This window comes from Rattus norvegicus, chromosome 2 (genome assembly GCF_036323735.1).
Source record: "Rattus norvegicus strain BN/NHsdMcwi chromosome 2, GRCr8, whole genome shotgun sequence".
Taxonomy (NCBI): Eukaryota; Metazoa; Chordata; class Mammalia; order Rodentia; family Muridae; genus Rattus; species Rattus norvegicus.
The window spans coordinates 177,982,270-178,007,207 of NC_086020.1; the positions used below are offsets into that span (position 1 = coordinate 177,982,270).

The 24,938-nt window shown below is 47.4% G+C and overlaps 3 protein-coding genes across 8 annotated transcripts; 2 read left to right on the forward strand and 1 right to left on the reverse strand.

The window, feature by feature from the left end:
* Nucleotides 1-763: 763 nt before the first annotated feature.
* Nucleotides 764-4,981, forward strand: Jtb (jumping translocation breakpoint). The gene is made up of 5 exons (NM_019213.2): nucleotides 764-1,118; nucleotides 1,274-1,311; nucleotides 1,523-1,605; nucleotides 2,393-2,472; nucleotides 4,534-4,981. The coding sequence occupies exons 1-5, from the start codon at nucleotides 1,036-1,038 to the stop codon at nucleotides 4,688-4,690; spliced, it is 441 nt and encodes a 146-aa protein (NP_062086.1). The 5' UTR covers nucleotides 764-1,035; the 3' UTR covers nucleotides 4,691-4,981.
* A 730-nt stretch (nucleotides 4,982-5,711) lies between these two features.
* Creb3l4 (cAMP responsive element binding protein 3-like 4) lies at nucleotides 5,712-12,299 on the reverse strand. Of its 5 annotated transcripts, none has more exons than XM_063281831.1 (10): nucleotides 11,137-12,299; nucleotides 10,856-10,955; nucleotides 10,333-10,567; nucleotides 10,052-10,173; nucleotides 7,124-7,216; nucleotides 6,886-6,992; nucleotides 6,726-6,794; nucleotides 6,560-6,644; nucleotides 6,285-6,381; nucleotides 5,712-6,153 (listed from the first exon to the last, which is right to left on the reverse strand). In XM_063281831.1, exons 2-10 carry the CDS (start codon nucleotides 10,949-10,951, stop codon nucleotides 5,960-5,962), a joined length of 1,098 nt encoding a protein of 365 aa, XP_063137901.1. In that variant the 5' UTR covers nucleotides 10,952-10,955; nucleotides 11,137-12,299; the 3' UTR covers nucleotides 5,712-5,959. The 5 variants fall into 5 exon arrangements, with proteins under 5 accessions (XP_063137901.1, XP_063137900.1, XP_063137902.1 ...); XM_063281830.1 differs by having other exon boundaries at nucleotides 10,850-10,955; XM_063281832.1 differs by having other exon boundaries at nucleotides 11,059-12,299.
* Nucleotides 12,300-18,782: 6,483 nt separating this feature from the next.
* Slc39a1 (solute carrier family 39 member 1) lies at nucleotides 18,783-24,420 on the forward strand. Of its 2 annotated transcripts, none has more exons than XM_006232707.4 (4): nucleotides 18,783-18,894; nucleotides 19,573-19,804; nucleotides 19,947-20,077; nucleotides 22,400-24,420. In XM_006232707.4, the coding sequence occupies exons 2-4, from the start codon at nucleotides 19,618-19,620 to the stop codon at nucleotides 23,054-23,056; spliced, it is 975 nt and encodes a 324-aa protein (XP_006232769.1). In that variant the 5' UTR covers nucleotides 18,783-18,894; nucleotides 19,573-19,617; the 3' UTR covers nucleotides 23,057-24,420.
* The last annotated feature ends 518 nt before the right edge of the window (nucleotides 24,421-24,938 follow it).

Here is a 24,938-nt window from a genome sequence, read left to right on the forward strand (position 1 = left end):
GGCAGGCAGATCTCTGAGTTTGAGACCAGCATGGTCTAAAAAACAAGTTCCAGGACAGCCAGAGCTGCACAGAGAAACCCTACTGCCTCAAAATAATGATAATAAATAATAATACAATATAAAATACAAAATAAACCAACCAACCAAATAAATATTAAAAATCTCCGTGCTCTTAGCCTTGAGATCATTTCCCTATTTGTAGGAGCAAGGGAGAGATGAGAACATCTGAGGTTTTTCAAAGGAATAGTTCTGTGAAGCAGTTTCGCACTAACATAAGGGGAAACAGACACTATTCATTTGTAGAGTCGGGTGTGGGTCCAGGGACAAAAGCGAGTTTCAAATTCGATTCAGTTCCTCCTCTCATCAGCAGATTTCCGGGACCCAACTTGGCAAGACCCGCCAGGGTGTTAAGGCAGAAATGGGGAGGCTGTCAAGAGCCTAATAGTAAGCCCAAAGCTTTGATGAAGGCCCCAAGTCCAGACAGAGCGGCGCTTTTTATTCCTCCCCGCTCTCCTAGTTCTAAATAGACAAACAGGTGATATCGGGGAAAGGCGAACCCAGAACAAACGAAATCTCCTATACCGCCGATCCAGCCGGCTCTGCAAACACTACAAGGACCACACTGCCGCGCGGCGCCCAGCTGAAGAGTCGCGTGATCCTGCGCAAACTCAGTGAGATTCAGTTGCCACCGAGTCCGGAACGACTACAGCAGGAGATAGACGAGAGCACCCGGGAAGAGTCGGCGCCGCTAGTGCCGGGACCAGGAGCCTCCGCGAGCAAGATGGCCGCTCCCGAGACCGAGGCCAGGGGGCAGGGGTACTAAGTCCGGACCCGCGTGCCCTTCTCCCGGCCGCCTGCGCCCTCATCAAGACCTCGCGCTTCTAGCCAAGACATCTACATGGATTATTCTCGCCGTGGTCACGAGGCCGTTCCAATAGAGCTCTAGTTGGCCCAGATTGAGAACTCTGGCATTTGGCTGCTCTGAGCTGGAACCTCCGGGAGGTCTGCTGCAACAGGTGCGACCCTGACCGCTCCATGCTCGTGGGCGCGGGGAGGCGTGGCCTCCCCCGGGGCGGCCACCTCTGTTGGTTGCTGTGCGCTTTCACCTTAAAGCTCTGGTAAGTGGGTACTGGGGAGGGACAGGGGGATCGCGGGCGAACCCCATAGTCTACGCCCTTAGGAACCGGGACTCTTCATCCACTGACGTCAAAAGTGGGTGTGCCCTGTTTTCGGCGAGTTCACCCTTGTTCTTGCCCCTTTTCCCTACCTGCAGCGAAGCAGAGGCCCCGGTGCGCGAGGAGAAGCTATCAGGTGGGTGATTGCCCGAGAATCCTGTACCTCTCTATAGCTTGTTTGTTTCTAATGCCTTTTTAGTACACCCAGAACACAGATAGAAAAAGGAGGTGCCACCTGGAGTGAGGGCGGGCAAGCCCTGTGTTGGGAAGCTAGATGGGCAGAGCCTTTGAGAGAAATGTTTTTTTGAATGGTCTTCGGCTGGCCGTTTTTCTCTCTCTCCTTTTAGTGAGCACATCAACTTCACCATGTTGGTTGGTAGAAGAGTTTGTGGTGACCGAAGAGTGTACTCCGTGTTCTAACTTCCAGATTGTGAGTATTTTTTTTTTAAGTATGTCATCGCAGTGTCTTCCTGCTTTCCTCTCAGACTCTTAGGTTATGTTCAGATCATATTTTTTGTTTGTTTCATTTTATGTATATAGGTGTTTTGCCTGCATGTATTCAGGGTGTGTGTTTGTTGCCCCCAAAATCCAGAAACAGTCATCAGATCTCCTGGAATCAGAGTTAGAAAAGATTGAGTCCTCACGTGGGTGCTGTGAATGGAACTCCATCCTCTCCAAGAGCAACCAGTGTTCTTAACTACTGAGCCATATCTTCAGCCTTTTTTTTTTTTTTTTTTGAGACAGTGTCTTGCAATATAGCACTGTCTAGCCTGGAACTCATCATGTAGGCCAGGCTGGCCTTGAAAATTATACTCATTTTGTGTAGGTCATGTGCCATAGAAGTCAGAGGACAACTTGAGGAAGTTATTTCTCTCTTCCCACTGAATGGGTGCAGGTTGTTAATCTTGGCTTCAAATGTCTTTACCCACAGAGGCCTCCCTGCAGCCCTCAAACCTGCACTTCATTTCCCTCTGAAAACAAGACTTTTCCACACTAAAGGCAGTGTCCTGATCTGTTCATGTTTGTTAATACAGAAGATTCTGGAATTTCTCCTTACCTCGTAGATCATTGCCCCCCTAATTGTTCCTCCACCATCCACATCAGAGCTTTTCCTTAGCTCTGTGCTGTCGTCAAGCTCTGGCTCACTCTGAACAGCAGGTCCTCTGTTTCTTGCTTACCTCTTCCTAACATATGCTTTTGCATGTTTCTTTTGGTAGAAAACGACACCTGAGTGTGGTTCTACAGGGTATGTGGAGAAAATCACATGCAGCTCATCTAAGAGGAATGAATTCAAAAGGTGAGGACTGTTACTCTACTCTGTGGTTACCTCTTCTGATCCTGCTACGTTAAGATATCTCCAGGTCTTGGTGTGGTTTGGCATACTGGAAAGAGGAGGAACTTTAAGCCAAATTACCCCCACTTCCTAACCCTAGTCTCCAGCACTAAGTTTTTTGTTGTTATGTTCTCTGATCAAAGAATTTGGTCTGGCATGGGGTAGGGTGTGGGGGAGGTGGGTTACACCTTGAGTCCCTGCTCTCAAGAGGCAGAAGCAGGCTGAGATCACCACCAGCCTAGTAGGAGGGGCGTTCAGTTGGCCAAGGCTTTATTGTGTAAGACCCTATCTCAAGTAAGCAAGCAGTTAAGCCAGGATGCTAACACATCTTTGATCTCAGCGTGCCCAGAAGGCAGAGGCAGACATATTCTAAGAGAGCCTGATTGGATGGTTCAGTGATTAAAGGCACTTAGAGAGCCTGATTGGATGGTTAGGTGATTAAAGGCACTCACCACTATTGCAGAGGACCCTGACTGGTTCTCAGCACCTACAAAGTTGTTCTGACTCCAGTTCCCAGGTATCCAGCATGCTCTCCTGCCCTCCTTAGGAATTAGGCACACACATGGTACATGTACATACATACATGAAAACAGTCATGCAAGGGGTTGGGGATTTAGCTCAGTGGTAGAGCTCTTGCCTAGGAAGCACAAGGCCCTGGGTTCGGTCCCCAGCTCCGAAAAAAAAAAAGAAAAAGAAAAAAGAAAACAGTCATGCATATAAAGTAAATAAATCTTTAAAAAATACAGCAATTTGAGTTTGAGCCTCAGAGCTCAGATGGTAGAAGTATAGAACTCATTCCAGCAAGTTGTCTTCTGACTGGGGTGTGTGTGTGAGTGTGTGAGAGTGTGTGTGAGTGTGTGTGTGAGAGTGTGTGTGAGTGTGAGTGTGTGCATGTGTAGTGTAGGTGTGGTGTGTATGTGTGTGTATGTATGGTGTGTATGTGTGGTGTGTATGTGTGTGTGAGTGTATGTGTGGTGAGTGTATATGTGTGTATGTGTGTGTGTGTGTAGTGTATGTGTGGTGTGTGTGTATGTGTGGTGTGTGTGTATGTGTGGTGTGTGTGTATGTGTGTGTGAGTGTGTGTGTAGTGTGTGTGTGTATGTAGTGTGTGTGAGTGTGTGTGTGAGTGTATGTGTATGTGTGTGTGAGTGTATGTGTAGTGTATGTGTGGTGTGTGTGTATGTGTGGTGTGTGTGTATGTAGTGTGTGTGAGTGTGTGTGTGAGTGTATGTAGTGTATGTGTGAGTGAGTGTATGTATAGTGTATGTGTGGTGTGTGTGTATGTAGTGTGTGAGTGTGTGTGTGTAAGTATAGTGTAGTGTGTGGTATGTATGTGAGTGAGTGTGTGTGGTATGTGTGTGTAGTGTGTGTGCAGTGTGTGTGAGTGAGTGTGTGTGGCATGTGTATGTAGTGTATGCGTGGTGTGTATATGTAGTGTGTGTGCGGTGTGTGTGTGTGTGTGTGTGAATGTGTGTGTAGTGGGGGGGGTGTGAATTTGTGTGCAGTGTGGGGAGGTGCAGTTAGGCAGGGACGTGGCATCCTGTTCCTTGGCATGAGTGTGCACATATACAACATAACAAAAAAATGTAACATTTTTTAAAGGAAGAAGAGTTAGACATGATAGTACATGTTTGTAATCCTAACACGTAGGAAGTAGAGGCAGGGGAATTGAGAGTTCAAGGCCAGCTTGTACTACTTGAGACTTTGTCTTGTTTTTGAGACAGGGTTTCTTTGTATGGTCTGGCTGTCCTAGAACTCCCTGTGGTCCAGGCTGTCTTTGAACTCACAGAGATCTCTACCTTGCCTCCCCTGTGCTGGGATTAAAGGCATTCACCCCCACCTCCATTTAGTGAGACTTTATCAAAAAAGAAAAAGACAGTAATCAAATTGGTTAATGGTGCTCACCAGACACGACTAAGTACACTTTCTCTCATTTTTGGATGGTATTTTGGGCAGGCTGACGTGGAGGACAGTAATTAAGAGAACCTGATTTTCCCCGGAATGACTGTACTTTTCTGCCCTCAGCTGCCGTTCAGCTCTTCTGGAACAACACTTATTTTGGAAGTTTGAAGGCATCGTGGTGGGGGTAGCTTTAGTCTTCGCTTGCCTTGTCATCATTCGTCAGCGACAGCTGGACAGAAAGGCTCTTGAAAAAGTCCGGAAGCAAATTGAATCCATATAGCTGAATCTGCTGTGTATGGTGGGTCCCACGGATGCATCTCAGATGGAGAAAGTTCAGGGCTAATGTGCCCTCATAAGCCTTGTGGTAGTGCATCTTCAATGACTTCCTCTTCCAGGCCATTAATGAGCACAATAAAGAGTGAAATCGAGCTGGACACGAACAGACTTGTAATCCCAGCACTTGAGAGAATGGGGCAGGAGAACCCTTGGTAAATTTGTAGGCCGGCTAGGCTGAACTACACAGTAAGGCTGTCTTTAAGAAAACAAAAAGGAAATAAAGGAGTAAAACAATTTCCTTCTGTATAAATAACTTGGCTTGGGGAGGACCACGTGCTTTAGGACATGCCTTAAGTCCTAGCACTTGGGCAGCAGAGAGAGGCAGATCTCTGTGAGTTCAAGGCCAGCTTGGACTATATACGGAGCTCCAGGCCAGCAAGGAATACTTAGTAAGACTCTGTCTCAAAAAATGAATTCAATTTAAAATGGTTGGTGAGTTGGCTCAGTTGCTAGGAACTGGAGAGATGGCTTAGTGGTTAAGAACACTGACTGCTCTTCCAGAGGTCCTGAGTTCAATTCCCAGCATCATTTACCCTTATATAAAAGTTCTGGGCTGGGAGAGGGGCTCAGGCATTAAGATGTTTGGTACAGTGGCTAGAGACATGGCTCTGCAGTTAAGAGAGCTTGCTGCTTTTCCAGAGGACTGTACTTGGTTCCGGGGAATCTGTTGACATATATGTTATGTACTCACATAGAAACACATACACATAAATAAAAATGTTTGGTGCATAGTCCTGATGACCTGATTTTGATTCTTAGACTATGTGGTGAGAGGAAAGAACCCAAAAGTTGCCCCTTGACCTTTACATGTGTATTACACCACTTGTATACACAATAATACACTTACACACCATCCTTATACATAATAATAAACACAATTTCCAAGCTGGATGTGGTACTGTATACTTGTAGGCAAATCAAGAGTTCGAGACCACATAGGCTACATAGTGAATGAAAACTTGGGATAGAATTTGAGCTAGGAAGTTTATTTCCAAGTCAAACCTTTTCTCCCCCTGACCTTATCCACAGAGAAGAAATGAAATCACAAATGTATGACAGAAGTATTTGAGGTACCCTGCCACATAGGCAGCCTGGCCTTAGGGGACAGAAGTCTCCAGTTGTGTTCTGAGTAAGTCAGAACTCCAGGGCTGTGGACTCCTCAATGGGAACCTGATGAAAGGTGACAGGGAAGCCTGGGTGTCTTCTTGTGTAGTTACATCTCATCTGCATGCACCATTCCCCTGATCGGCCCAGTGGGTCTGGCCTTCACTCGCATCTTCAGATGAGCCATCTTTGTTGAGCCATTTGTGGCTGGGACTTGAGGTAGCTCCTCCAGGTTGGCCTTTAGCACTGGACTCTCCGGGCTTTCTGTCATGTCCTCATGAGTCAAGATATTTCTGGAAATGACTGAGGAGAAAGCGTAATGGTAGACCATTGGTTGGGTGGGAGACTGTCCCAGAACTCTCCTACTCTTCGACTGTTTCGGAGAACAGAGGTCTGTGGGTCATCCTTAGGGCTGCTGTGCCCCTGCCTCTTACCTCCATGAAGCTGATAACCCTCAGACCTAGCTTCTGGTTGACTCTGAAAGGGGCTGAAGCTGGGCAGGATGATGAGAGCCAACGAAAAAAGAAGAATCTGCAAAGGAGCAAGAGACTTTTGGGCTTTGGGGACAAGAGAGGAAGAAGGCATGGAGAATAGAGGGTCATAGGTTATCACGGTTTGGAGAACAGGGCTGGGCAGGGCAGGAATTAGGTGGAAGTGTGGAGGGTGGCAGAGGTGGGAGAGGGGGAAGTAAGGAAACCCCCGATGGTACCAGAACACAGGTGCTGGTCTGGGCAGCTCTGCTGGAGGTCTGAGCAGTGAACTTCTGTAACTGATGGACCTGCGCCACCAACGAGCTAGGAGAAGAAGGCAGAGTCAGCCGGAGAACGGCTTGCCTATGGCTGCGTCCTGCTCTACATCCAGACACTACCACTCACATGTTCTGCCTCTCCAGCTCCTGGACCTTTCTCTGCAGTTTCTGGTTCTGCTCAGAACAGGCTGCCACTCTGGGGAGTGTGGAGAAGTAGAGCAGGCTTGGCAGATGGCCCCTTAACATGCTTTGGTGAGAAAGGGGGGCCGGACACCACCTAACCATACCTGCTCTCCAGCCCATCTATGTATTCTTTCTTCCTCCGCCGGCTGTCCTGAGCTGACTGCTTGTTGCGGATTTTCCTCCTGATCTTCTTGAGTATTCTCTCCTCTGCCTGGGCGCTCAAGGTGTTGAGTGTTGGGCCCTTAACCTCCCAAACTCCCCAACTGTTCCCTGGGATCCAGGCTCTTTAGAGGTTGGGTGGAGCTTCTGTGATGGGGACACCCTTTGGGGTACCATTGTTACCTTGGTGAGGGGCAGGTGAGAGGGCAGAGTAACCCCTTCTTGTCCCAGCAGATGCTTTTCTTCATCTGTCAGGAACAGACGTTGGCAGGACAGCTGGGAGGAGGGGCAGATGAGTGGGGTCAGGGTCACCTGCTTCCAAAGCCCAAACTGTCCCTCTACCCCAAGCCTGCTTTCAGAGGGCTTTCTGTCATCTGAATGATATGATGAGGTCAGGGCAGAAAGGTCATTCAGGCAGGTTCCATGGCAAATCGAAGGGCCTTCCTGAAGCTAAGGAGGGTGAGTGAAGTCTTTATCCACACAGAACCTCGGCATTGCCCTACAACCACGCTAGAGGGCCTGTTCTGGAATCTTGGGACAATCAGAAAAGGAAAAGTTGTATGAATTCACTATGATGAGCTTTGTTGAATTTCCTTATGTCAGGGAAACAATATAGCCATTAAGTTTCATTTAGTAAAATATTTGGTAGCCTGTCAACCACAGGAACAAGTGACTTGTCATCCCCAGGCTCTAAGCCCCACCCTTTAGGTCAAGCTGTCCACCCTCAGACGAGGACTTTCCTTCCGTCTATTTATCTCTATTTTATGTGCTGTGCTGTCTTGCCTGCATGTATGTCTGTGTGATTGGTGTCAGATCTCCTGGAACTGGAGTCACGTGTGTGGCCTGCCATGTGGGGGCTGGAAATTGAACCTGGATCCTCATTCTCCCAACCACTGAGCCATCTCTCCGGCCCCTAAAGGAGTCTCTAAGGATGGCCAGGCTGACTTCTCAAGTGAGTGTGTAAGTGGGTGGATGGTAGTGGTTAGACTGAGCCAGACAAAGACCGAGCCTTCTCACTGACAACCAGTTATGTATTTCATGCGTGTGTCTTTTTATATATCTGTGTGGGCATGTGTGGAGATCCAAAGATAATGTTCAGAAATGAGTTTTCTTCTACCACGTGGGGTCTAGGGATCAAAATTTAAAAATTTATTTTGTTGTTTAAGATTTATTTATTTATTTTTATTTATTATCATTTACTATTATCTTTAGACACACCAGAAGAGGGCATCAGATCCCATGACAGATGGTTGTGAGCCACCATGTGGTGGCTGGGAATTGAACTCAGGACCTCTGGAAGAGCAGCCAGTGCTCTTAACCGCTGAGCCATCTCTCCAGCCTCAAAATGAAATTGTAAGTCTTGACAGCTAGTGCCTTTATCCACTAAGCCATCTTGCCGTCCTGATACTCGTCTTTGAAGGATTCACAGTGCTTGTAACTTTTTGTTGTTGTTGTTTGGTATGGCTCCTCAAGACAGGGTTTCTCTGTGTTGTCCCAGACGTCCTAGAACTAACTCTGTAGACCAGGCTGACCTCAAACTCAGAGATCTGCCTATCTCTGCCTTCAGAGTCCTGGGATTAAAGGAGTGTACCGCCATGCCCAGCTTTTTTTATTTTTATTTTATGTGTATGCATATTGACTTGTATGCCTGACACCCACGGAGACCAGAAGAGGATGTTGGATCCCTTGGAACTGGAGTTACAAATGGTTGAACTAGACTTGAACCTGGGTCTCCTGGCAGGACAGCTATTGCTCTTGAGCACTGAGCCATCTCTCCAGCCTCTGGACTTGAGATAGGCTGTCACTGTGTAGAGTAGGCTGGCCCTGACTTTGTGGTGCTCACCCTACCTCTACCTCTCAGGTACAGAGGTTTCTAGTGAGTGCCACACTTAGCTTCTGCCTCCCTTTGTAATTTAAGAATAACTTAGTTTGGGGCTGGCAAGATGGCTCAGCAGATAGAGCACTGGACACACAAGACTTACAGTCTGAGTTTTATCTCTGGAATCCATTTAAAGATAGAAGGAGAGGACCAAGTCCAAGTGGTCCTCCTGTTTCGACCCTCAAAGCCTGGGGGTTAAGAGACTGTGTAACCCCTTATGTGGGTGCTGGGGATCTGATCTCCCAGCTCAGGTCCTTGTGCTTACATTCACGTGTGCTTATGACCCAGCTCTCTGCCTCTGGCTTTTGTTTTCTGATGGCCTTTGGCTCTTGGCTAAATCATTTCCTTTCCTGATAGCTCCTTTTTCCTCCAAGTGTTTTTGTTGTTGTTGTTGTTGGTTTTTTTTTTTTTTTTTTTTTTTTTTTTTTTTTGGAGCTGGGGATCAAACCCAGGGCCTTGCGCTTCCTAGGCAAGCGCTCTACCACTGAGCTAAATCCCCAACCCCCCTCCAAGTGTTTTTATAGCGTGTTTCTTCCAATCTCTCTAACCAAATCTCTTGAGAATGAAGCACAGAGGGCTTCATCTAGAAATAAAACAAGCACAACCCCGTGTTGATAAACAAAACCCCTAGTGTAGCTCCTGGTCCCAGCTTTAAGCATGGTTTTAGCAGTTGACTAGGACTCGGTTCCCTGCCTTTGGACATAAGGTGCACAGAGAGGACTAAGGCCTAAGCTTGATCTGCACAGCAGGAGTGTCTTAGCCTATCTAGGAAAGGTTCATGATAGGGTACTCCACGAGTCACTGCAGCACTGGCCACAGGACAGTTGTTCTAATGCAAGCACCTGCTGCTGCTTCGCTCTCACCCTGTCCTCATTAGCCAGGTGGATTCCCAGGTGTCCTGTCCCAGTTCTCTTTCCTGACCCAAGGCTGAGAGAGTAGCTCTGACTGAATGTAAGTGCACACTAGGTCTAGAGCGCTGACAGCAGGTTCCCTCATCTCACCTGCTAAGACTTAAACGGTTCCTTACCACCCTGATCCCCAGGAGTTCTCCAGCCCCAATATTTTCCTGGTCTTAGAATTGCTTGTTTCTCCTTGGCCTTCAAACCCACTGCCACCAAAAGTAGGACAAACCAGTTCCTCATTAGTTTCACCTTCCTTTTCACGTATACCCCCATTCATACGAGGGCATGTGTACTGGGGGAACCCCAGTTCTGGCTGGTGTCAAGACTTACCAGGGCTGCAGGAGGTGGTGGGGCTATGGTGCTGACTCTAGGCAGGATGTGTCTATGAGCTTCAGAGGGCAGATCACTGACTGTGCAGGCACCAGGTACCATAAATGCAGGGCTCCACTGATCTGAAGAAAGATCCAGAGACTGGGACAAAGGAATCAGAAGGCTGTGGTAATGGTGGGGACTGGGCTGGGCAGTGGCACAGTTTGGGAACCTTCTCCCTTAACTTCATGGCTAGGGTTGGGTCTGAAAGTGCCATTGCCCTATTTAAAAAGTACACTGACCTATCTGGATGGAGATGAGTCCGAAGGTTGGCCCAGCTTCCCGCTGGGTTCCCTGTAGGGCTCCTGCCTCATAGACAACTTCATAGAGGGCTGGGGAACTGGGTGCCTGTGGGGCAGGGGAGCCAGGATCTTCAGAGACCCCACTGTCACTACCAGGAGATGTTTCTGAGCAGCGTATCATATTGGGATCGATAAAGAGGTTCAGGAAATCATCAGACTCGCTCTTCTGAAGGCCCTATAGAAGGAGAGGGTCCGCACGTCTGCAGAGAACTCTGGAAGTCTTACCTGACAGCGTCTCGGATCCTTAACGCTTCCATTTTGGTGCTTTTCCTTCTCGGACATAGAAAGACTTACAACACACGTCTATTTCGTGGTTCTATTATCAGAACTCTTTCCTTGTGGCGACTTAAGGATTCTAGTTAGTTTTCAACCTAACTCCCACTTCCACTGAACAACCTCGGCTACAGCCTCTCCTCATCGCCCGGCTTTGCAGCCCCTGTTCTTGTAGCGTGGTTACCGGCACCTTTGACGGGGGACCATTAAATCCCAGCTCCAGGAAAGATCCTGTCGAGAAGATATCTTCTGGGGGTTCCAGCAACTCAGGGCACCCGAGCTCCATGCTTCTGCCGGAAGATGAGAAGGAAAGTTATAGAAGGAAGGTGGTGGCTGCCCTCGGAAGCTACTGGTTCCTCTGCATTCTCTCCGTTACTCCTTTCCTCTGCTTACACGAGGCAGCCCCTTGCAGGAGAACACACTTCAGGTCTTATCTTTTGGGTTCAGAAAAATAGTCCCATTGGGTATTACCTTTTTTTTTTTTTTTAATTGTTATTGAGAGAGCTTTGTCCTGCCAAACCAGCCTAGCCCGCTGAAGCCCCAAACACTACACCTTTTCTTTCCACCAGGATCTTGTATCCTGGTCCTGCCCAGTCAAGCCCCGCCTGCCTATGCTGTTCATGGAGTTTAGTGTAGGAGGGGTGGGGGAAGGGAGAGGCTTGGGTTGCACCTGGCCAGGAACCACTGTCCGGGCCTGCATCTGGGAGCAAAATTAAGACGCTGTCCATTTGCAAAGGGAAATAAAACTATAGAAACCGGGGCTGGGGATTTAGCTCAGTGGTAGAGCGCTTACCTAGGAAGCGCAAGGCCCTGGGTTCGGTCCCCAGCTCCGAAAAAAAGAACCAAAAAAAAAAAAAAAAAAAAAAAAAAAAAAAACTATAGAAACCCACACCCTTTCCGTCAGTTTCCCCAGTGCTAGCTGAGGGCTTGATGTCTAGTCAGCAAAAAGCTGAGATTGTAGTGACTGGTACACGGGATTCCTAAGTGTCTGTTTCAAAGCTATAATCTTTACAAGAGGGAGACCCATATCAGGGTAGAGAACGAAGCCAAGATTTGAAGCACACCCCCCCCCCCCACTCAACCGGGGCTCCGCTCCGGTCCCCATCTCCACAGGCATTCTTCCACCCCTGAATCCTAATTGGAGATTGAAGACTTAGGGCCGGGCTTCTAACCAATGGATGACTATCTCGAGGCTCACGCCCTCGCGATTAGCCAACAATAGACCAGCAGAGAAGGGTCGCAGAAGTAATTTGGCTGAGCTTCCAGGTTCCAGCATGAGGCCCCGGGTTACATTGTAGGAAAGTTGAGCTAAAGCTTCCGTGCTGAGGGTAGGAACCGCACAGAGTTTGTTTGGATTTGAGTTTGTTTACCTCGTGATTCTGAGTCCCCAAGTTATTACTTAGGCAGACAGTAAATAACCTGTAGCCTGTGGACCAGGCCTCCACTCCTGGCAGCCACTTCTGCAATTGGCCTATGTGGATCCAGGAACCGCGCTACACACTGCGGCATTTTGGGGACCCCGTTAACGCATACAGGGACACAGGACAGGGAAAGTGCCATACATTAGCCAAACGTTTGGTTTTGGTTTAAGATCTCATTGTTTCCACAAACTACCAGTTTTATGTATAGTTTTGTGTTTTGAAACGGGAGTGAGAAGGTCTCATTTATCAGGATGGCCTCCTGAGTAGCTGATACTGTATCAGTGTAGCTTGAAAGCTGTTTCAGAGCCTGGTGTGGGAGTGCGTGCCAGTAATTTCAATGCTCAAGAGGCTTATGCAGAAGTGTCCCTGGAGTCAAGGCCAGCCTAGGCTATATAAGATCCTGTCTCAATAGCAAAAACAGAGCTGGATGTGGTCGCACATGGCTTTCATCCCAGCACTCAGGAGGCAGAGGCTACAGATCTCTACAAAGTGAGTTCCAAGACAGCCAAGGTTACACAGAGAAACCTGTTTTGAAAAAACAAAACAAAACAACAACAACAAAACACACACACACACACACACACACACACAAAACCCGAGAAAGTACAATATATTTATCTAGTGATGTGTCCAATAAGTTCTACTTTTCTTTTTCTTTTTCTACAAAGATTTATTTATTTATTTCATGTATGTGAGCACACTGTAGCTGTCCTCAGACACACCAGAGGAGGGCATCAGATCCCCATTACAAATGGTTGTGAGCCACCATGTGGTTGTTGGGAACTGAACTCAGGACCTCTGGAAGAGCAGTCAGTGCTCTTAACCGCTTGAGCCGTCTCTCCAGTCCCCAAGTTCTACTTTTCTTACCTCACATTTAAATCTGACTTTTTGCCATCAGGAAATATCAGATGTTGGAAAAACATTAGAGGAGAGTTGGAGGATCTGAAGAAGACATAATAGTCGCTCAGTTGTTGCCACATGCTAGCTCCCTTCCAGTTTGTACCAGCGGCTTAGTCAAATATTCATAAGGAAAACAAGCACACATTGGAACCCTGGATGCACCTCACATCCTTCTGCACTGGGAGGAAAGTACACAGGACTCATACTTAGGTTAACGCATTTCCACTGTTTTTCTTTCTTTTTTTTTTTTCTTTTTTTTCGGAACTGGGGACCGAACCCAGGGCCTTGCGCTTGCTAGGCAAACGCTCTACCACTGAGCTAAATCCCCAACCCCTTCACTGTTTTCTTGAAGTGCATAACTCACCAGACACTAGCTTAAGGCAAAACAAACCTTTTGAGCTGTTTGTTTCTTTAAGTTATATAGGGGGAGCCACCAGTGCGTGCATAGTCCACGGTTGTTACATAACTTGGTTGTGGATGTGTCCCTGCCCTCCAGTCTTGAGGTATGATTGAGGGTTTGGCTCAAATTTGTTAACTCGTTACACCTGCTTCATCTCATGACAAGTTGTGAGATCTTTGATTTTTTTTTCTCTTTCAGTCATGACAAGTTGTGAGATCGTGTTTGTATTTTGTTTGTTTGTTTATTTGAGACAGGGTCTTACTATACATTCCTGGCTCGTTTATTCACTTGTTTTGCTTGTTTGTTTGCTTTGGGAGCAGGATCTCACTGTGTATTTATGACTTGTTCATTAGTTTTGTTTTGTTTTTGAGGCAATTGTGTTCCTAATTTGTTTGTTTGTTGGTTGGTGGGTTGAGGCAGGGTCTCACTGAAGTTGTGAGATCATTATAATTTCATTTTCCTTCCTCTTTTCTTCTTTTAGTGTAAAGGGAGCAGAGGGGAGATGGCTCACATATTACTGACCACCTGTGGAGGCCAGAGGACAACTTTCTGAAGTCACTTTTCTCTTTTAACCTTGTGGGTCCTGGGGACCATGAAATTAGGTGGTTTAACCCACTGAACTATCCTGACACCTATCTTTTTCTATTTGTTTATTTCATTCTTTTGAGACAAGATTTAACTCTTGTTACCAAGGCTGGCTTCATTTTGGAAATTCTCCTGCTTCAGCCTCCCAAGTGCTGGAATGTGAGGAGTGAGTTAGAACACCTGTTTGAAAAAATTGTTTTCATCAACATTGTTCTGTCTTGTGATGTACAACAGCTCTAGGGCTCATAGAGCAGATAGTATTTTGCCGGTTTTAATGATAAGGAGTCAGATGCTCATGACGAAAAAATAGTAATTTCAAAATTCAGGGTTTGTTTTGCCTTAAGGTAGTGTCTGGTGAGTTATGCACTTCAAGAAAAACAGTGAAAATGTGTTAGCATAAGTATGAGTCCTGTGTACTTTCCTCCCGGTGCAGAAGGATGTGAGGTACAACTAGGATTCCAACCTGTGCTTGTTTTCCTTATTATTTTTTTTAAAGATTTATTTATTTTTATGTATATGAGTACACTTCAGACACACCAGAAGAGGGCATCAGATCTCATTACAGATGGCTGTGAGCCACCATGTGGTTGCTGGGATTTGAACTCAGGACCTCTGGAAGAGCAGTCAGTGCTCTTAACCGCTGAGCCACCTCTCCAGCCCCCGCTTGTTTTCCTTATTAATACTAAGCCACTGGTACAAACTGGAAAGGAGCTAGCATGCAGTGACAGCTGAGTGACTATTATGTTCTCACACTGGTCTCATAGCAATCCAGATAGGACAAGTTAGCTTTTGTTTGTTTGTTTGTTTGTTTGTTCCAGCTGGAGCAAGTTCCAGGACAGCCAGGGCTATGCAGAAAAACCCTGTTAGGGGGTGCGAGTGGGGAGAAGAAGAGAAAGAAAAGAAAGTAAGAAAGAAAAAAAAGAAAGGTGGCTAACTGCGCGTCAAGAGGCTTCCCAACAGGCGGCTACATGCAGAGATGATTCATGGGAAATAGAATCAGGCTTTCCCACTAGGACTGGAAGGAACTTCTGTCTTTATCTCACTCACTTAACATCCTCTTTTCCCTGAAGGATTAAGTTTTGCAGAGGAAAAACTAACATGTCAGATGAAGGTCAAGTTCAAAAGATCTGTTGTTTAACTTGAAGTCTAGAGTCAATGATGATGGCTGTAGTTCATGGTTCAAAATCACTGAGAGGATATTCTTCCGTTGGAGAACTCGTACTATCAAGAATTCTGCCCAACTTTCTTTCTTTCTTTTTTTTTTTTTAAAAGATTTATTTATTTATTTATTTTTATTAACTTGAGTATTTCTTATATACATTTCGAGTGTTATTCCCTTTCCCGGTTTCCGGGCAAACATCCCCCTCCCTCCTCCCCTTCCTGATGAGTGTTCCCCTCCCCATCCTCCCCCCATTGCCGCCCTCCCCCCAACAATCTAGTTCACTGGGGGTTCAGATTTAGCAGGACCCAGGGCTTCCCCTTCCACTGGTGCTCTTTTTTTTTTTCTTTTCTTTTTTTTCGGAGCTGGGGACCGAACCCAGGGCCTTGCGCTTGCTAGGCAAGCGCTCTACCACTGAGCTAAATCCCCAACCCCCCACTGGTGCTCTTACTAGGATATTCATTGCTACCTATGAGGTCAGAGTCCAGGGTCAGTCCATGTATAGTCTTTAGGTAGTGGCTTAGTCCCTGGATCTGCCCAACTTTCTAATTAACCTATATTTGATCAATTAAAACCAATTGCTCATGGGGCTGGGGATTTAGCTCAGTGGTAGAGCGCTTACCTAGGAAGCGCAAGGCCCTGGGTTCGGTCCCTAGCTCCGAAAAAAAGAACCAAAAAAAAAAAAAAAAACAAACCAATTGCTCAGAATGTGCTTTAACTTTTCTCTTATAAAGTAATGTGTAAGGTAATAGATATGCATATGTCGGTTAGCTTAGACTAGCCATTTTGTAATGTGTAGGCACACACATACCATATATTTCAAAGTGTCTCGTTAGATACCACAAAAACGATTTTTATTTAACTTTTAAAATAAAATTTGGAGGGGCTGGAGAGATGGCTCAGGGGTTAAGAGCACTGACTGCTCTTCCAGAGGTCCTGAATTCAATTACCAGCAACCACATGGTGGCTCACAACCATCTGTAATGGGATCCAATGCCCTCTTCTGAAGATAGCAACATTGTACTCAGATAAATAAAAATAAATAAATCTTAAAAATTTAAAAATAAAATAAAATTTGGAGTTGGAGAGATGACTCAGTGGTAAAGAGAAACTGGTTGCTTTTCCAGAGGATCCTGGTTCAATTCCCAGAACCCAACTGGCAGCTCACGGCTGTCTATAAATCCAGTTTTAGGGGATCTGATGATTTCTTCTGCACTCTGCAGACATTGCATGCACATGCTGCAGTGACAGATTTGTAGGCAAAACATCCATACACAAAGTAAAATTAATTAAATTAATTTTAATATTTTTGTTTAGATATTTACATCTGTATGAGAATACGTGCACATGAGTGTAGGTGCCTGCAGAGGCCGAGTGTGTTAAATCCCCTGAAGCAGGAGTTACAGACTGATCTGATCGCTGAGAATCAAACTTCCACTCTCTGGAAGAACAGCAAATGCTCTTAAGCATTCAGCTGGTCTCTTTCCAGTCCCCTATTCGACTTTTAAAAGATTTATTTTATTTTAAATTGTGTATTTTTATGTGTGGGTATGTACACAGGCAGGAGGAAGCCAGATTTATTTGGTCCCCACAGAACTAAAATTATAGGTTATGAACTGCCTGACATGCGTGCTGGTCTGGGCAAAGTGCTACAAAGAGCACTGTTTGCTCCTAATTGTTGAGCCAAAGCTGGCATTGAGCTCATAAAGATCCTTGAATTGTTAATCAACTGCAAATGTTCATTTATTTTTATTTTTGTGTGTGTTTGGTGGTACCGGACACATGTTTGGAAGCCAGAGAATAACTTATAGGAGTCGGATCTCTCTCTCTCTACCTTATGCGTTGGGAGTGGGGAGCATCCAATTGGATTTAAAAACTCAAGCTTGGGCTGGAGAGATGGCTGAGCAGTTAAGAGCACCGACTGCTCTTCCAGAGGTCCTGAGTTCAAATCCCAGCAACCACATGGTGGCTCACAACCATCTGTAACGGGATCTGATGCTCTCTTCTGGTGTGTCTGAAGACAGCTACAGTGTGCTCATATACATAAAATAAATAAATAAATCTTTTTTTTTTCTTGGTTCTTTTTTTTTCGGAGCCGGGGACCGAACCCAGGGCCTTGAGCTTCCTAGGTAAGCGCTCTACCACTGAGCTAAATCCCCAGCCCCTAAATAAATAAATCTTAAAAAAAAACCAAAAAAAAAAAAAAACCCAAACACTCAAGCTTATTGGCAAGCACCTTTAACAGCTGAACCATCTCTTCACAAGCCCAGGAGGAGATTCTTAGAACACTGGGTTGAGAGATCAGGAGAATCCAGGCTGAGCAGACAGCAGGGGGATGTTGTGGCAGGATTGCCCTGAGTCCAGGACAGTTTTGGCTACACAGTGACCATAGGCCACTGTGAACTTTTACGTGTGAGATCTAAGACAAAAAAGAAATAAATAGGCAGTGCCCTGGCCACAGCTGCTGCTGAATGCCAGATCTGCCAACAACAGAGACCAACGCTGAGCCCCAGATATGGCACTATCCCTTGAGGTGACCAACCAGCAACCCGGTGGCAGGTTGACTACATTGGACACTTCCTCCATGAAAAGGAGAACGTTTAAGGGGTTGGGGATTTAGCTCAGCAGTAGTGCGCTTGCTTAGCAAGCGCAAGGTCCTGGGTTCCGTCCTCGGCTCCGAAAAAAAAAAATGCAAAAGAAAAAAAAAGATCTAAAAAAAAAAAAGGACAACGTTTTATTCTTACTGGAGTAGATAATAGATTTGCCTTTCCTGATTCTGCCAGAGCCACCTTCCGTGGCTCAGGGCAATCCTGCCTCAGCCTCCCAAGTGCTGAAATTACTGGCACATGTTTAGAAATCAAATAAGACACAGCAGTCTAGGAAGAATTGTTTTATTTAATTATAAATTAATTTATAGAAAAGATCGCTTTTGGGGCTGGGGATTTAGCTCAGTGGTAGAGCGCTTACCTAGGAAGCGCAAGGCCCTGGGTTCGGTCCCCAGCTCCGAAAAAAAGAACCAAAAAAAAAAAAAAATCGCTTTTACGTCATGCATTCATTCTTTTCTAACTCTGCTTCCCCCCTCGGCCCCTCTCCTGAAACAGGGTTTCTCTGTGGAGCTTTGGCTGTTCTGTAACTCTGTAGACTAGGCTGGCCTTGAGATCCACCTACCTCTGCTTCTAAGAGTGCAAGGAGTAAAGGTGTGAGTCATTACAGCCCATCTCATTCTTTTGTGGGAGCTGGCTAGACAAGCCAGGCAAGGAAATTTGTCCCAAAAAGGGAATGATTACCCTTTGGCCCAGTTAGGCACTAAAAGAGCCTGAGCTGTAAGAATTGGCGGCCAAGGCCGGACAGATATCCCGAGAGATGTGGGAAGAAATACTTGGGAGTAAGGATAGGGAAACGGCCTTGCTCGCCGAGTTCCTAGCTCCCACTTCTATCAAAGTCTTTCTGACTGGCCTGCCCCGGCAGACAGCTTGTCCATGGTAGCGCGGGGGGCCCACCGCCCTCGGGTCTTCCCGCTAGTCCCCTCCCGGTTTTGGCTTCGTCTCAGCTCGCCGCCAGCCCAGCCTTCTCCTGTTTTCGGATTCTAATTGCTCCTAACGCGCGTCACTCTAGGTTAGGCTCCTCCCACTGAGCGCAGTCATTGGCAGTCGCGTTCGGGTACGCGGAGGCGGCGGGGGGAGGGGAGAGGGGTGGGGAGGGGGTGGGAATTCCCGACGCGAGGCCGGAACCGAGCCACAGCGATGGAGTGAGACCCTCCGGAGGTGAGTGAGGCCTCGCTGGGCATAGAGTCGAAGGCAGCTTCTGAGGCCTCCCAGGCTTGGAGCTGGGGTCTCCGTTTTAACATTTCTCTGCTTCCTGCGACGCTGGCGGCCTCCGACCTCGTCTCCCAGACTTCCAGACGCCGCCCTCAGTGCGGTCTTAGTTCGTCCCAAGTCTCTTTGGCTATATGCCGAGACTACCTGTTATTTCCGGGAAATGGCCCTGGGGAGTGGGTAGTTAAGAGAGTCATCCAGCACCGAAGTTCGCCCCGTTTCAGATCATTGGTGAAGCCATCCCAGACTTCTCTTCCCCTCTAACCTCCCTTTGCAACATACACTTGGTGGACTGGGAGAAGAGTGGTTTGCCTTTCTTAGGGAACCCCAGCCCCAGCTCCAGGTCCTATCTGGAGTCTGTCCCTAATTTTCTGCGTGCCCCAGGTGAAAGAGTAATGTGATATTTATATTGGCCTTGTCGTGCCTCAGTTTCCTCCTTGATGGCTTGCTGAACTTAGGGAGAGATAAATTGGAAGGAGGAAATGCAATCCTGGTGTTGGAGCGGATGAGTCACTTCAGCTGGGAAAGGCCAGAAAGTGGCTGGGCTGAGGGAAGTACATTCTGCTGACCAGCCTTCCCTTTTCCTTGACCCCTTCTTTCCTGTGTGACCATTCCCACCCATGCTAGTCTTCTCTATATAGGTCGAAGAGTCACTGAGTTATCCCAACCACCATGGGGCCCTGGGGGGAGCCCGAGCTCCTGGTGTGGCGCCCAGAAGCGATCGCATCGGAGCCCTCGGTGCCAGTGGGGCTGGAGGTGAAGCTGGGGGCCCTGGTGCTGCTGTTGCTGCTGACACTCATCTGCAGCCTGGTACCTGTCTGTGTGCTTCGAAGGTCAGGCGCTAACCATGAAGCCTCTGGTGAGTCTCTTCTGCCCTGGAGGCTGGGAGAGGAGACTGAGGGGGAGGGGAAGGCAGGAGTGGCCACTGCTTCTGTTGGGGTAGAGGGACTTTGAAGGGTTTCATTTGGTTGTAACCCCTTTTGTACTTGACTCTTGCTTAGCTTCAGGCCAGAAAGCTTTAAGCCTAGTGAGCTGCTTCGCAGGAGGAGTCTTCCTGGCTACCTGTCTTCTGGACTTGCTGCCTGACTACCTGGCTGCCATAGATGAGGCCTTGGAGGCTCTTCATGTGACGGTAAGGGTGAGCACTGACCTCAACATGTGACCAAGAGTAGATTGTGGAATGGCTAATAGAAAACAGCTATAACCTGGGCGGTGGTGGCACACCACCTGTGAGTTGGAAGCCAGAAAGCTCTAGAAACCCTGTCTCGAAAAATCAAAAGGGGGATTTAGCTCAGTGGTAGAGTACTTGCCTAGCAAGCGCAAGGCCCTGGGTTCAGTCCCCAGCTCCGAAAAAAAGAAAAAAAAAATCAAAAGGAAAAAAGAAAAATGTGGTTACATAGATCTCTTCAGGGTTCACCTCATGGCTGTGGAAGGCCTTAGGGTGTGAGCCTGTGAGGTATGGGTTTCAGCCACAGGATATTCTTTCTGTGCTGTGCGACCTCTCTGCACTCCTGGAGAGAGTTCGAGGAGCCTTATCAGGTGTGTGAACTCCTCTGGGGTTGCAGTTCCCAGGAAGTTAACAATGTTCCAAGAATCACATTTCATACATTTAGTTTGCTCCTCCTTCCTTCTCTCTCTCCTTCCCTCCACCTCATTCTGTTCTTTTGTCCCCCCCTTTTTTTTTTCAGACAGGTTCTCAACTGTGTAGGCCTGGCATTTGTTTTGTAGACTAGCCTCAAATTTGCAGTGATCTTCTTGCCTCTGCCTCCCAGATGCTGAATTACAAGTTTGTGCTACCTCACCAGCATTCCCTTTTTTCCTAACTTTTTTTTTTTAAGATTTATTTATTTATTTCATGTATGTGAGTACACTGTATATAGCTAGCTGTCTTCAGACACACCAGAAGAGGCATCAGATCCCATTACAGGTGGTTGTGAGCCACCATGTGGGTGCTGGGAATTAAACTCAGGACCTCTGAAGAGCAAGTCAGTGCTCTTAACCACTGAGCAATCTCTCCAGCCCCTAACTTTTTTTATTTGCACATATTATACATAGTAATGGACTTTATTATTACATTTTCTTTCTTTTTTTAAAAGATTTATTTATCTTCAGACACACCAGAAGACGGCATTAGACCTCATTATAGATGGTTGTGAGCCACCATGTGGTTGCTGGAATTTGAACTCAGGACCTCTGGAAGAGCAGTCAATGCTCTTAGCCACTGAGCCATCTCTCCAGCCCTATTATTACATTTTCATACACACATAAATTATCTTAACTATATTCACTCTTATTATGACTTCTTGTTCCCCTCCCACCAATCATCCTCTTCTGAGCTCTTTTGAGTGAGTGAGTGAGTGAGTGTGTGTGTGTGTATATGTGTGCACACATGTAAGAGAGAGAGACTCCATGAGTTTAGCTAGGGTCACTTACATGAACATGGATGAGGCCCTTTTTCCAGTAGAGTCTAGCTATGTAATGTAGACTTCTCTCAAGCTCTTGGTTCTCCCTCTTCAATTTCATGGGTTACAGGTGTTCAGCAGTGTTCTGGAGACAGATGGCTGCAGATCTGGGAGGGTAGGAAGCAATTCCCAGGGGCTAGATGTTCTCAAAGTGGGCTATGGGGTCCAAGGCAAGGGAGTCTGTTATAAAGCTGGAAGTGGTGCAGTCTCAGACTTGCGAGGCTGAGGCAGGATGATCATGAGTTGCTGAGGCCAGCTTGGACTATGTAGTATTTTTCTTGGCCAGTCTGGGCTTCACAGTGAGACTGTCTCAACCCCCTGCCTGCCTCCTGGACAGAAACACTGCAAAAAGCTCAGTATAGGAAAATCTGAGACAGTTGCTCAGCAAAGTCATCTTTTTTTCTCCCGTGACTGAGGAAGTAGTGATGGGTACTGACCTCTGTGTACCTGTGACTGAGCGGCCTATGTCTCCATATGACTGTGAATGTCCCTGGGACATGTAGCTTTGTATGTGAACATTTGGGAAGGCGGGCCCAGAGGTGATCTTTGTATGCTTACATGTAACACTGTGCACAGGCACATCCATGACTCAGCCGGGGGAAGTTCTGACCCTGAGGAAGCACTGACTGGGTAATGTGGGGAGCCGTTCTTGGGGGTCACAGCTTAGTGTTGGTAGTGGTGACATTGTGTTCTCAACTGACATCTGATTGGTAGAAGCCAGAGATGCTGCTTACTTACAATACGTGTGACAGCGATGACAGAGGTATTTATCCTAAAATGTTATTAGTGCCAACGTTGGTCTACGTTGTAACACTTTGTGATACCATATCTATTCCATTAGGTGTTGTTCTGTGGTTGTGCCACCACCAGACTTCAGGGATCCTGTCCGTGTGGGACTTCAAATGTATAGAACCGGGCCTCTGCCAGCCTTTGCATCTGGTGTCTTCCCCTTGTCTTATTGCCTGAACTCTTGTTGCCACCTCTGTTCACAGCTTCAGTTCCCCTTGCAAGAGTTCATCCTGGCCATGGGTTTCTTCCTGGTGTTGGTGATGGAGCAGATCACACTGGCTTATAAGGAGCAGTCCAGTCCACCACATCCGGAAGAGACGAGAGCTCTACTGGGAACAGTGAATGGTGGGCCTCAACATTGGCATGATGGACCAGGGATCCCCCAGGCCAGCGGAACCCCAGCAGCTCCCTCAGCCCTGCGTGCCTGTGTACTGGTCTTCTCCTTAGCCTTGCACTCTGTATTTGAGGGCCTGGCTGTAGGGTTGCAGAGAGACAGGGCTCGAGCAATGGAGCTGTGCCTAGCTTTGCTGCTCCACAAGGGTATCCTGGCAGTCAGTCTGTCCCTGCGGCTTCTACAGAGCCACCTACGAGCGCAGGTGGTGGCTGGCTGTGGGATCCTCTTCTCCTGTATGACACCTCTGGGCATTGGGCTGGGTGCAGCTCTGGCAGAGTCAGCTGGGCCTCTCCACCAGCTGGCCCAGTCTGTTCTGGAGGGCATGGCAGCTGGCACCTTCCTCTATATCACCTTCCTGGAAATCCTACCCCAGGAGTTGGCCACGTCTGAGCAGAGGATCCTCAAGGTCATTCTGCTCCTAGCAGGCTTTGCCCTGCTCACCGGCCTGCTCTTTGTCCAAGTCTAAGGTGCTTCGAGAGAAAAGGCAGGGGAGGTTGACTATCAGGTGCCCCTGTCCTCCCTGCCCTTCTCAATTTGTGGGAAATTGAAAGGAATGGAGAAAGGAAGTAGTGAGGACCAAAGAGTTCTCTTGAGAGGTAGGGATGGGACATTTGGACTACGAATAATGAGATGGAAGTGAGCAGAGAAGAGGCAAGCCCCAGACCCAAAGAATTAAGTGATAGCCAAGTTACTACGGACATGATCAGTGGGCATTAAAATGAGGCAGACCGCTACAATCAGAGGTCAGGCTCTACATCTAAGAGACAAGCTGACAGAAGAACTGAGTTAGGTATCCAGCTGCTTTGGGATAAAGATGCAGAGGCTATAAGTCAAAGCCAGTATCCTATTGGTTCTAGCCCATTTCACCACTCTGCTGATTGAAGTGGTTCCTCCTACTGTCTTGTCTCCTAATCTTCTATTTCTCTCTTGTCTTCCACCAAGGGACTAGTGCCAAATGGTCTCTTTGCCATTTTTCGTAATTTATCTGGCCCTTCTTGTCCTTGGGTTTCTCTGTGTAGCCTTGGCTGTCCTGGAACTCACTCTGTAGACCAGCCTGGGCTTCAGTTTACAGAGATCCATCTGCCTCTGCCTCCCTAATGCTGGGATTAAAGGGGTGCTGGGCCACCACTGCCTAGCTCACTAGTCTGTTTTTTTTTTTTTTTTTTTTTTTTTTTTTTTTCTTTTTCTGGAGCTGGGGACCGAACCCAGGGCCTTGCGCATGCTAGGCAAGCGCTCTACCACTGAGCTAAATCCCCAACCCCACTAGTCTGTTTTTAAAGTGCCAAATACCCGTCCACCCACTCACCCTTTGGGTTTTTGTTTGCTTTCTACCCCCCCCCCCCCCCCCCCCCCCGCCAGGGTTTCTCTGTATAGCTCTGGTTGTCCTGGCCTCAAACTCAGAGCTCTGACTGCCTCTGCCTCCTGAGCACTGGGATTAAAGGTGTGCAGCACCATGGGTTGCTCACCTGCCCCTTTTCTGAAAGCACAGTGATGAGGTGATGGGTCAGTGGAGGAGACCTATTTGCTCTTTATTTAGGCCCCACAATTTGGGGTGGGGCAGAAATGTTTGCTGAACTGGTCTGGAATGAGAAAAGTAGGTACTGATACCAGCCACTACAGAAAGTGGACATGGTGGGCCAAACCTAGATAATAACAATAACCTGCCAAAACTTTATATCTGAGGAGCCCGGGGTGGGGAGACAGATTCCCCCCACCCCCAGGATTATTTTTGGGGAGGGAGGGCTGTGCATAGGGCTGTACTCTGTAGAATCTATTTTACTAACTGACCTGTTTTGGGACATATTACCCAAATAAAGATGTTTCTATACACTTCTTTGGTATCTGATGGAGTGTGTGTGTGTGTGTGTGTGTGTGTGTGTGTGTGCGCGCGCGTGTGTGTGTCTGTATGTGTCTGCCTGCCTGTCTTGTCTCTGTGTGTATGTGTGTGTGTGTATGTGTGTGTGTGTGTGTGTATGTGTGTGCGCGCGCGGCAGTCGGAGTGGTTATGAATCTCAAATGCATACAGTTGAAGATCCTTGTGTTCAATCGCCTCACTTCTCACCTTTCCTGAGGATGACCAAATTTCTCTTTTGTCTCTTCCCTTTCTGTCTTCACCCCTTCCCTCCTCCTCGTTTTGTCTTCTTTGGCGAATCCCTCTCCCCTTCCCGTTCGTAGGCTCGGGACTGTTATAGAACTACCTTTCCCAGCTTGCTGCGCGCCAGGAGTAGGTGAGGGGTGGTGTGAGTGCCGGCCTCCCGGGGGGGGGGTGTCACGGGATTGCTGGGAAGTAGAGTCCGCTTCCTGCCTTCGCTGCGTGGCTGACGGCGTAGAGGAAGTCCGTAAACAAA